This window comes from Thunnus albacares, chromosome 18, assembly GCF_914725855.1.
Source record: "Thunnus albacares chromosome 18, fThuAlb1.1, whole genome shotgun sequence".
Taxonomy (NCBI): domain Eukaryota; kingdom Metazoa; phylum Chordata; class Actinopteri; order Scombriformes; family Scombridae; genus Thunnus; species Thunnus albacares.
Window position 1 is genome coordinate 8,103,942 of NC_058123.1, and position 12,033 is coordinate 8,115,974.

Genomic DNA, 12,033 nt, shown 5'->3' on the forward strand with positions numbered 1-12,033 from the left:
TTCAAAGAGTCAAGACCATCTTTATTTGCCTTGTAAACAGCATAAATCAATTCAGTAGCATTGAAAACCCCCTACCAAGCCATTATTTACAAACATTTCATCAATTATTACAGTCAAAAGGAGAAAAACTGTAGGCAATAGGCTATGCTGTGGGCATTTCATAAGGATGAGATGCTTTCAGGATGACATTTTCAGACATCTGGTGAGCAGTAACATTCATAATAGTTAGCTAAGGAAGTGGGGGGGGCGAAGGGGCGGGGGCGGGGGGGGGAGAGAGATACTCAACAATTAAAACAAACAAACAAGATTTTAATATTCAAAATCGGAGGAAGGGAAAGCAGCCTCTAAAAAGACTCGATGCATTCTTTTAACCAAACGCTACCACTCCATGCTCGCTGAAAATTATTTTTAAAGACAGGTCTAACCCTCAGTATTTACATGTGTGCATTGAAGTATTACACCTCTCTGACAAATTTCAATAGTAAGATATATAAAATGTTCATGTCACTGATTTTGAAACCAAACCTGAAAGAGAAGCAAATCTATTTCTATCATAAACCAGAATTTAAGCACTATAAAAAAAAAAAAAAGAAAAGGAAAATGAATATTAGATAAAGTATGAATGAGCCAACTGGTAACCCTTTTTAGTGTTGTGTCAATTATTGCATAGTAAACTACACTTTGAGATTGGGAAAGGTACATGCGTTTGTTGTTTGAAGCATGACGACAAACAACTCGGACCATAAAAAAGCGTAAGAAACCCTCACTTGTGCCTTATAGCCGATTTCAGAGGAGCTTAAGCAATTCGACATTCATTTTGGGGAAATATGGGGGGAGGAAAGAAACTATGATCAGTCACATGATACAGCTTCTCACAAAGCACGGTCTATGCAGAATACACATTCAGGCGAGAGAGGTCAGGAAAATTGTTCAAAGTGCTTTATGGCTAGTGAGATAACAAGGTATGCAGCATAATCCAATTTTAAAAAATGCTTGATTTGTATATTTAACAGCAGAGGTTGTGACTTTGAACATGGGTCTATACTTCTATTTATAACCCTTTATGTACAATTTAAAGTTTTCGATGCCTTGGAGACTTTTTTTCTAAAAAATTTCTACTTTAAGTTGTAGGGGGGGGGGGGACTAGTACGCAGAAACATGTCACTAGAACGCGCTAAAAGTTAATTTTCAGTCCCTGCTACGACATAATCTAGCCTCACTTCTATGTCCTTCAACACATTCATTTATCATAACCTGCACAGAACACTGGGTGACATAGTAAGGATGATGTTGAGGAGTAGTGTGGTTTTAAAGAGAAGGGAAAAAAAAACAAAACAAGTTAAAATACAAATAGAACAGGAGTATAAACTTAAAGGGAGGTGGGGTGTAAAATTTGATGTTGTGTCAATCATGTCAGTAGTGTATGGCCTTTATCTTCTTACAGTTCTCACTGTTGATATAGGGCAATTATGAGCCATGCTAGGCACTTAGGATTCTCTTGTATTGACAGATGTGGGTAATTACTGATGAATAGCAAACTGCAAACCCAGCTCATTCTGTGCAGATTAATAGATAATATAACTAGCTCTTGAATTGGCTTAAAAGGCTGGCTTAAATTCATGGTCATAACACCAACAAAAAAACCTTCCTGTTATGATACAGCAACTTTGCTTACACACTATTCTTCCCTGCAGGCAAGCTGGAAATGGGAATCTTGAGAGCATGAAAATGCCTCTTGTTGCCATAAATCCAAGTGAGGAAAAAAAAAAAATTCTGTGCAGTTTAATATAAAACTAATCAACATAAATCTATACTAACCTAAATGTAAGCCATGACTGAATACTGGGGATTTTTCCGTACAGATAAAACCATTTTCTCTTATGTTGATCTGTGGTTTGTTCAATCAAGTGTGTAATCCCTGATAGCATTAGTCCTGGTGCCTTAAACCTATCAAGACCCTTCCTTCTTCCTGGCCTTATTAAAAACATTTCCCCAAATGGAAATATAGTATATACTGCATACATATAGCCAGGGTGGGGTGGGTATCTGTGCAAAAACTACAAGACCAATAAAATAACAATTACATTGCTGTTTATCTATCCTTGGTTGTCAGTTTTTCAATCAGCTCCTGTAGTGGGACCAGCTCTTTCCTGTCGATGAGGTTGAACTCCTGGACGAGACAAAGGAATGGGAGTGAGTTTACCCGCGGCATGCTGTATTTTATACTGGTAGGAAAAATAACATCACATCAATACGGTTTCTTTACCTGAACAAAAAAGATGAAGTGTTTGAATGACGTGTTGAGGTGGGCCTCCTCTTGCAGCTGCATGACGGAGTCAAAGTGCTGGTGGTAGATGTGGGCGTAGACCCTGAACAGGCGCTTCAGAATGGTCTTCGCCACGGACATAAAGTTTCGCTTAAAGGGGACGCCTTGGGAACAGAGGAGGACAAGAAAGAGGAGCTGTTAGTCAGACCCTCATCACACATTCAACCAAAGATATGTGTAATACTGTCACTAGTCAGATTGAGCAAAGTACTTGATAGAAACAGGATCTCTTTGAGGAATACTTAGGATTTTTCAACACTGTTGATATTAGCGATGTGCAGGTATACTGTTACTATATACTATGGTGAGAATTCTCATGGTAGAAATACCGCCAACCATTTCTGTTACCACCATTACCATTTTTATTAGCAGTTTTAGTTTGATAAACCACAAGAAAACACCTTTTTGCCACTCAAACAGAGACACAGCAGGACCAGAGAACCGGGCTCTTTGTCTGTCTAGCTCCTGCTAACGCTACTGAAGTGCATCTAGCTTATAGTTAAGTGAGTACAAGTGATTGACAGTATGCAGGATTTTTTTTTTTTTTAAAACTATTAATACCCAAAACATATCAGAACATGCACAGAATCTAACAGAAAGAGACACTGAGCTGCATTATAAGTCATTTCCAGTCAACTGTCTTAAACTTTAAAAACAACAACCTGCTTTTGTTTGTTTTTGTTTTTTTTAGTATTCTTGATGTTCGTTTGCAGGGTAACGCAATATACATTTCTCTGTTCATCTGACGATCATGTTGTAAAGTAATTTTACAACATATTATTTCAGAAAAGTGTGATGACTGACTACAATAATCACAGTATGAACATTTGATACCGGCACATCCCTAGCGGATATGTCAACTTATTGTATGTGCTTTCTTCAGGAATAGCTTAAATACAAAGCAAACACTAGGAGGAGTGAAGGATTGAAAAAGTTCACTCAATCACTCATTCGAGCTGTGCGTGACTGTTTTTCCTTTTTATCTCTCTGTTGTCGCTGCCCCATCTCAATAAGCTCGAGAGGCTCAAAGCGATGAAGGCAGATGCGGATACACCGTGTTCTCCTGGACCGCACATGTCTGCACAGGCAGGCCGCAACATGAAGTGCAAACAATCATGACTTAACAGGGAACCTTCTCGTGGAAACAATGTGTTAAGTGTTGCTCTGTAGTTAGGAAATTTTGATGTTGTTGCAACAGCAACACCGCCCCCGCTGTACCCTGCTGATGTGTTGTGCGGTTGTGCTACTATCCCTCTACTGTAGGGGTGCAGAAGCCTTCTTCTCACAGCTACCTACAGTATAACTCAACATCAATTATTCAGAAGAAGCTGGTGACTGACAGGCGGAGGAGTTTTTAAATGAATGCTATCACCTAGGGCTGGACATGCACATGGCCCGCTCTTTGAAATACTTAACTTTTCCATTTTGGTACCAAACTGGACTATTCCAGGAACATCAAACATTTACAGGTTAGAGAATGACATTAGTCCTGATAAGTTTTAAAAATTTTAACATGTGCAACAGGTTTCTGTGCATATTCCATCATAACATGGTGGGAAAATGTTCTTTCCCGTGCTGTTTACCTCACGGGATACTCCCAGCTTGAAGACGGTTAAGAGGTTTTGAGGTGCTGCTGGCACAAAATGAATAACAGATCTATTGATCGTGGACAATGAAGTAAATTCTGTCACTCCGGGGGAGCAACTTTAGTCCTTGGCTCGTTCCGCAGAGATGTACTGAGGGATAGATCAGACGTGTATTTGTGCTGGCTGCCATCCAGCTCTATTAAAGCTCCACCCTAGACAGCACAAGCCTCAGCTAGCTTCAGGGTTGAGAGTTGGTATGTATGTAAACGCTTTTCAGTGGCCCTGTACACTGTTTATGTTCTTCACAGCCTTCTAGAGAAAAATGTCTTTTTTTCTCAGAGCTCATGGTGACATCTTCATAAGTCTTGTTTTGTCAGATCAACAGCCAAAACTTTGTTTATTTATGTAACACTTATTCCCTCAACGATTCCACATCACACAACTTTAATATACTCCGCTATTTATTCTGCATTAACTTCAAGCAATGGTAAAAATGAAACCTCCATATTTGAATTAGTCTACTTGATTACATGCAAATGACAAACCAAAAAACACTGACACTGTCTTGCTGCCAAGATATACTTGCATAATCTATATTATATTAGTTTAACATCCATTCATTTTGCATTGTGGTTGAATTTCACAAGAACTAGAACAACTTTTTGCTTTTTTTTTTCCTTTCTCTGAGTGAAACAGTTACTTGGCACACACCTAATCACTGGATATTCTGCAGGTGTATGAAAGATGCTCTCCTTAATAGTTGAGCACTAATAAAAACCAGGAAGAGAACAGACAAGACACAAAACATACCGATCTTTGAAGGGAATAGTGTCTCATCGTCGAGCTGGTCTTGCACCCAGGTCATGAGGTAATCGATATACTTGGGAGCGGAGCATTTGATTGGCTTCTTGATGTTGGTTCCGTCGGCCCAATGGTACTCATACCTAGAGAAAATACAGACCAGTATGTTTTAAAAATATTTAGAGCAGTCATTCGCGACCGACGTCATTCCGTGTCCGACAAAAAAATGTCAGATGGAGCAGATAAGATGCCTCGTTTACAAAAGACTGATGCGAGTCACCGTCATTCTCACGTGGACTCTTGCAACACTGCCCAAGCCAATCTAAATCTCACGAGCTCAGTTTTCCCTACGAGATATCAGCATGTAAATCATCCAGAGTCTGGCAGCTGGAGGCAACACTACTGACTATGGCGGTCTGTGGTGAGTGTTTTTTCGACAATCATGACAACAAGTGCGCTAGATTTTTGAGTATAAATTTTATTTTAATTGTTTTGTCTGTTTCAAAAGTCTAATTGATCCAAGTTATTTTGCTGTATTCCCACTAACTCCATCGCCCTGTTGAGTCATGTCAGACCATGATGATGACTATGCAAAACTGGTGGGCTGGTTTTATAGGACTGGGAACCTTTTCATACCTGTAATGATAAACTTACTTAGGACCAGCAGACATGACCGGACAGCTTTCCTCTGTGCAAAAGTCTGTGATGGTGCCGTACAGCATGTTGATCTGGTTGAAGAAATCCACAGCTGGAAAAAAAAAAACAAAAAAACATATTCAAATCAAGTGCACATGAGACCAAATAGCAGCACAACTAGCTGGCATCATGTTTCCCCCACAGCTTTCAACCCGCCCCACTTCACTGCCCAGTCCAAACCCGAAGACCAGTGCGCACTCCAGTTATCTGGCACAAATGGTGTTATCACTCATTCCCAGGGGCGTACAGCCAACTTTGGCTTTCCATCAGTCGGTCAGATCCATTTAAAGAGTTGGCAGTGTTTAATGTTGGTGCTCCATTTGCTAATCTCACAGGGGGGGGGGGAGAAAAAAAACAAAAACATATTGAACAGCTGATGTGTTTTGTGTGAAGTCCAGTTTAAGGAGACATCTGCTCTCTTTTATGTGTGATTATATTCTCCCTTGACTCCCTTGCGGTTGTTTTTGTCCAAAACATTCTTATTCATAGCCAGGTGACAACCTGACAATAATAAAAACATATAGGACACTGTAGATTTTAGTGTCTTCCAAATGCTGCTGGTCAAAAGCCAATAAGGTTGCTTGCTCAGTGAGGGAAGAAGAATGAGAGATACCTCCAATAATACAGAAAAATGCACATTTCAAGGCAGTACTGATGTGTGATCTTTAAGCTTTTTATTGCTCTGCCAAGTCACTGAGTGATCTTCAGATTCTTCATAAAAAAAAAAAAAACACTGGGTGGCAGAATGGGGAAAACTATAAACAAAAACAAGTCTGTTGTCTCCGTCATGCCCTCGACTGGTAAACATGTTGACTTTGCCATGACAGGTGCCAACGTCCTCATCACCATGACAGATTTTTCCTAGAGCCTAGACTGAGAGCCGTTTGCCACGAGATGTCAGAGCCACAGAGACGTCAGGTGATACGGAATAAGTTGCTGGTTTTGTTTAGTTAAAATAACATGAAAAGCGCCGGTGGTTTTTACCATATAACCTCCCCACAGTTCGATTCTAGTCGGGGACATTCGTTGCATGTCATAACCCTCTCTCCCTCTAATGTCGCTATTGATTGTAGGCGAAATGCCAAAAAAAAAAAAAAAAAAACAGAAAAAAATGACTGACGTGCTTCTCGTGAATAGAGATCATGTGGAGCGTCATTAGTGGTGACAGAAGTTATACTCACAACTTCCCTTTATTGTGCAAATGAAAATAGCCTGTGTGATACTGACCAACATCCATCCATTCTAACTAACCTTGTTCTCTATTGCGATGCAATGTCACAAAACTAAGCCGGTTTTGCAGCACAGTTTTAAAAAAAAAAAAAAGCTAGAAAGTTTGTGAACTTGTGTGCGGAAACATGAGAATTTCTGTTAACATTATGTCAAAACAGTCCCTTGTTTTAGTTCGCACATTTTTTGGGGCGACAAAGTTTTATTCTACTTCAAATAAAAGCTTTATTCAATTGACATGCTGAGCCGCTCAACAGTTCAATCCCTAAAGGCGCTGTGTCCTACTGACCAACCATTAGTCTCAATTTAGAGGAAAGTAAACAAGTCTCTCACAGCTCAGACAATAAAGTCTATTTAACATTCACAGTGCTTTTTCCAGCATGAATGCACATGGTCTTTAGAGGGGACGCCAAGATCTCACACCGTGATAGTTCACTTTCAACTGATTCTTGATGTGGATTCATTGAGATTTCGGGAACAGGACAACTGATGCAAATAAAAAGAAAGACTGACAGATATAAATAAATAAATAAATAAAAGGCTTGTGAGGTCATTTTTCCAGGAAGCTTAACCAAGAAAAAGGGGTGTATCAAAGGAAAAAGGGGGGGAAAGGTAAACTTGGCGCTTACTGTTGACTGCGACCCACTCGTTTAAGTCTTCACCCTCGGGCAACATGACTGCCATGCGCAGGTTTCCACTTCCCAGTGTAGCTTCTGCATGTTTCAACAGCTCGTACTGGTGAGAACCCTCCGGGATATTCTTCTTGGGCTTGAATGTCTTGGATGAACGATTTCCACTGTGTGAGTCACATTTTTTAAAGAGAAAGATTAATAGTGTGACAAAACACAGAGGTAGTCAGATATGATGACAAATCATGAGTTCATGGGGCCCTTAGGTGAGGCGCTTTCATTAACAAGAAGTCAAGATCTTTTTTTTTTTTTTTTTTTTTTTTAATGCTGGCAAAAGAGCTCTTGTTGACTTCATGTGTTTGGCAGAAACAGAACGGTTAACCAGAACAGAGCGTCTCTCTGTGTATATTGTGTAATGAGGCCATTTGGAGAGGTGCTGTATTCAATCTCTCTCACTGCCCCATTAAACAAGAATTCATGCGAGTCATCACAACATGGTAGGTTACACACTAAGATAGTTTTTCTTTTAATTAGGGCTGAACAAATTTGAAAAAAAAAAAAAAAATCTAATTGCGATTATTTGGACTGATATCGCAATTGCGATATATAGGCATGTATATTACAGTGTTATCTCTGACTCAAATTAAAGGATAGGTATACAATTTTTCAAGTCTGTCTTAAAACAACAGTCAGGTGTCCATATGAACACTGAAGGAGGTTTTCCTCGCTGTAATCATTCCTCCTGTTCATGCTGGCCATTAAAAGATCCCCCTCAAATGTTCTTTCAATGTAAGTGATGGGGGCCGAAATCCACAGTCATTTTGTGCAAAATGCATTTAAAAGTTATTCTGAAGCTTACATGAGGCTTCAGCAGTCTGAGTTAGTCAAATCAAGTGGGTATCTGCCACATTTGCAGACTTTTTAGCATAAAATTCCCTGTGTTTCCCCAGACAGTGTTTCCCTGTTGAGCTGCGGTGCACGTATAGTAACAAAAAGAGGGACTTTGGCACTAAAAGGACTGTAACTTTGAAAGATATCTACTTGATTTCACTCAAGTGGACAGCTGAAGCGTCATATTAGCTTCAGATAAACTTTTAAATACACTATTGCACAGAAGGAAGCTTTTGTGGATTTTGTGTCCCATCAAAACAAAAGGAATGATTACAGCAAGAAAAACCGGTTTCACTGTTCATTTGGGCTCCTGTCTGTTGTTTTAAGACATACTTGAAAAACTGTGAACCTATCCTTTAAAGCCAACTTATATCAACATTTCACTTGAAAGCTTAATGTAAGATGTTATTTATGAAAATATGAAATTCTATTGAATTTGGTAGGGCAAGAGAAGATTGTTCTATTGATACATAACAGTGGTTGGAGTAAAATGTTACCTATGACCTCTGCATCAAATTAAATGTACTTTTAATCAATTTAGCATTAGATGAACCAGCTGTAGCTCATCAAATGTGTCCCTGCTGTACAACAGAAATGACAGAGGTTTGAATCCATTTCAAACGACTCAAATGAAAACTGAATGTCTCATAAATTCAGCAGCTTGGATTAAATGAAAGTACAAAGTGGTGACCTATTCAGTAAGAGCTTTTCTGGGGTTGCGTGTTGGGTTTTTAAACTCAGCTTCTCTTTTTTTTTTTTTTAAATTACCTAAAAATACTCACATCCTCACCAGAGGGCGCATTCAGAATTTATCCTCCGCCCTTTCATTTCATCCACACACAGGCTTTTTATGTAACTACCTAAATATCAATATCACGCAGATAATCGTGTTACTTTGACAAAATATTGGGTCAAAGATCGGTGCGTCCTGCAACATAAGGGCAGGATTAGCCCATGACAACAAAGTGTTCACACCAGCAACTACCCAGGCCAAACATCTCTCAGTTAAATTTTACTCTGGGGTCGCCACTATAGAGGTTATGGTTTTGTGACAGGACATAACATCAGCTATTCTTTAATTACTATTAACACATTACTGCCAATGATGCTACTTTTCATTTTAAAAAAAATCTACGGAAAGCAACGCGAATTACATCAGTCATTCGGGGTTAGTTCAGGAAATAGTCTTAGCCCGTACTAGGCTATAACAGCTAGCACAGCTACTTAGCTTCGAGGCACTGACATTTTCCAAACACAGCTGCATGGCAAGTTAAAAATAAGCAATCATCACACAATCAGCTGTAACTCACAAAAGAAAGCTCATGTTTCCTCGGACCGCAGAAAATGACTCTCTTGGCAAATAGCTAGCGAGCAGAGTGGAGGCGGACCAGGACCAGAGGGGTTGTTTGACAAAACTCTCACACGTCCTCGGTACTTCTCGGGCGTCCTTGCTGTTCTTGTTTTTTAAAAAAATCCAAAATAAATATTACAGTAACAGAAATGACTGCACGTTAGTGTGAACGAAAATAGGTTAATTTTAAATACAAGCTGGTCCACCGGCTGCTGCTCTGTACGCTGAGAGGCAGCAGCGTACTGAAGGCAATACTGACTTCTTCATGTGACGCTTCGAGGCAAACTAGACGCATTTCTGTTGTGTGCTGCCACCTAGCGGAAAACAATGTAAGCACAGCCGATCTTTAAAGGATGAGTTCACTATTTTTCACGTCTGTCTTAAAAAATAGTCCAAACATTGAAACAGGTTTTTTTCTTTCCGTAATCATTTCTCCTGTTCATACTTGTAATTATAAGATCCCTTCATAATGCACTGACAATGTAAGAGATGGTGGACAAGATCCACAATCTTCCTTGTGTGCAAAAATGTGTTTAAAAGTTTCTCTGAAGCTAAGATGAAGCTTCAGTCGTCCAAATTAGTCATATCAAATAGATATCTTTCAATGTTACAGTGTTTTTAGTGCAAAAGTCCTTCTTTTGTTACTTTTTTGGTTTTGTTTTATTTCTCTGTCTTTTTATACTTTATGGTATTGTATTTTGTGAAGCACCTTGTAACTTGTTATAATTATTATTAGTATACTTCCACTGCAGCTCAGCAGGGAAACACTGTCTGAGGAATGAAGATTGTAAATGTGGCAGATATCCACTTGATGTGAGTAACTCAGACTTCTGAAGCCTCATATAAGCGTCAGATAAAGTTTTAAATGCATTTTCTTTCCCACAAAATGACTGTGTGGACTCACTGTGGATTTTGGCCCCCATCACTTACATTGAAAGTGCATTTGAAAGGGATCTTTTAATAGCCAGTATGAACAGGAGGAATGATTACAGCGAGGACAATGTCTTTCAGTGTTCATATGGACACCTGACTGTTGTTTTAAGACAGACTTGAAAAACTGTGAACCTATCTTTTAGTTTGAGTTGGAAGTAACACTGTAATATACATGTAGGCTCTAGAATGGAGAATTGAAAATGATACCAGCTATGTTCACTGACTTTGTTGACATATGTGAACACAATATACACCCTAAATATATTTATTAGGCTGGTAATCAGACCAAATTTTCAATTAGTTGTTCTTTCCAGTCCATGTAATCCCAGATTGACTCGATGATGTTGAGATCAGGGCTTTGTCGCGGGGACCATATAATCAGTTGCAGGACTCCTTGTTCCTCTTGTTGCTAAAAATAGTTCTTTATGACTCTGGCTGTATGTTTGGGGTCGATGTCATGCTGCAGAATAAATTTGGGACCAATCAGATGCCTCCCTGATGGTACTGCAAGAATGAATAAGAATCTAAACATCTAAACTGCCGAAAACTTTTGTACAGTATTATATATCATTCTACATTGAGTTTCTGTTGGCATTCTACTGGAACTGCAAAAATTAGTCTATTGCCAGAAAATTAATCACCAACTATTTTGATTTCTGTTTTTTTTTGTAAGAAAAATTCTCATTCCAACTTTTTAAATGTGAATATTTTCTGTTGTCAGTGTTGATTTAGACAAAACAACACATTTTAGGTTGCACTTTGTGGTTATGGAAAGTGGTGAGTGACATTTTTCAACTTTTTCTGACATTTTAAAGACCAAATGACTGATGGATTAATTGAGAAAATAATCAACCGATTAATCGATAATAAAAAATAATTGTTAGTTGCAGCCCTACATTCTACCAAGCAATACAAATTCTTGATCCAAAACAAGAAACTCTCTGTTATATTCCTTTTAATCTACCAAAATGTCTGAAAATTTGGGCAAAACCAACATATATGGCCAAATTAAGCATGATGTTCACTGCATTCTCTCCAACATTTTGATAACACTAATAAATTATATTTAGTTTGTTGAATTTGTGTAATAAAATAGAGATTGAGATGGGGAATATGAATAATACGTTATTACATTGTTTTTTTTATAATACATAGATATAATACAGAATATATATATATTTCTGTGTCAACGTTGTAACGTTGTAGTTATGTGTCTATTTTGTTCACAACTATAGCTGTTTTTAGATTATCTCAATTTTTCCAGTTTTCAACATTGAGCTAATGTCGTACTACCAGGAGAAAATTAAAAGTTGTGCTCATGAAGAATTGAATTAGAGAATTGGGTCTGTTGGATCTTTTACTCACTACATTGTTTATATATGTATATTTTGCTAGTACTTTATTCTCTTAATTTACCAGTAAACAAAAAAATGTAGTTTCTTATTATTTGTGTATTTGTGTGAACAGCCGCTAGATGTCGCTGTCTTATGTACGCAATTTATAAACCAACGATGTTGAACACAATAGCGACATCATGGGGCCTTCAGGTGAGTCGTGCTGCGTTCAAGTGCTGTCAGAAATATGCATTTTTTT

The 12,033-nt window shown here is 38.5% G+C and overlaps 1 protein-coding gene across 2 annotated transcripts in view; it reads right to left on the minus strand.

Annotated features, from left to right (window-relative positions):
• Window positions 1-12,033, minus strand: part of LOC122968821 (MOB kinase activator 1B) — a 14,261-nt gene continuing 2,228 nt past the window's right edge. Inside the window, exons 1-6 of one of the 2 annotated variants that reach the window (XM_044334312.1) lie at window positions 9,467-9,776; window positions 7,266-7,432; window positions 5,368-5,461; window positions 4,723-4,856; window positions 2,267-2,430; window positions 1-2,170 (exon numbers count right to left, since the gene is read on the minus strand). In XM_044334312.1, the coding sequence (XP_044190247.1) occupies window positions 2,093-2,170; window positions 2,267-2,430; window positions 4,723-4,856; window positions 5,368-5,461; window positions 7,266-7,432; window positions 9,467-9,480 (651 nt within the window). In that variant the 5' untranslated portion in view covers window positions 9,481-9,776 and the 3' untranslated portion in view covers window positions 1-2,092. Of the gene's footprint in view, window positions 2,171-2,266; window positions 2,431-4,722; window positions 4,857-5,367; window positions 5,462-7,265; window positions 7,433-9,466; window positions 9,777-12,033 lie in introns of those variants that run through there. The other variant, XM_044334313.1, reaches the window with a different exon arrangement.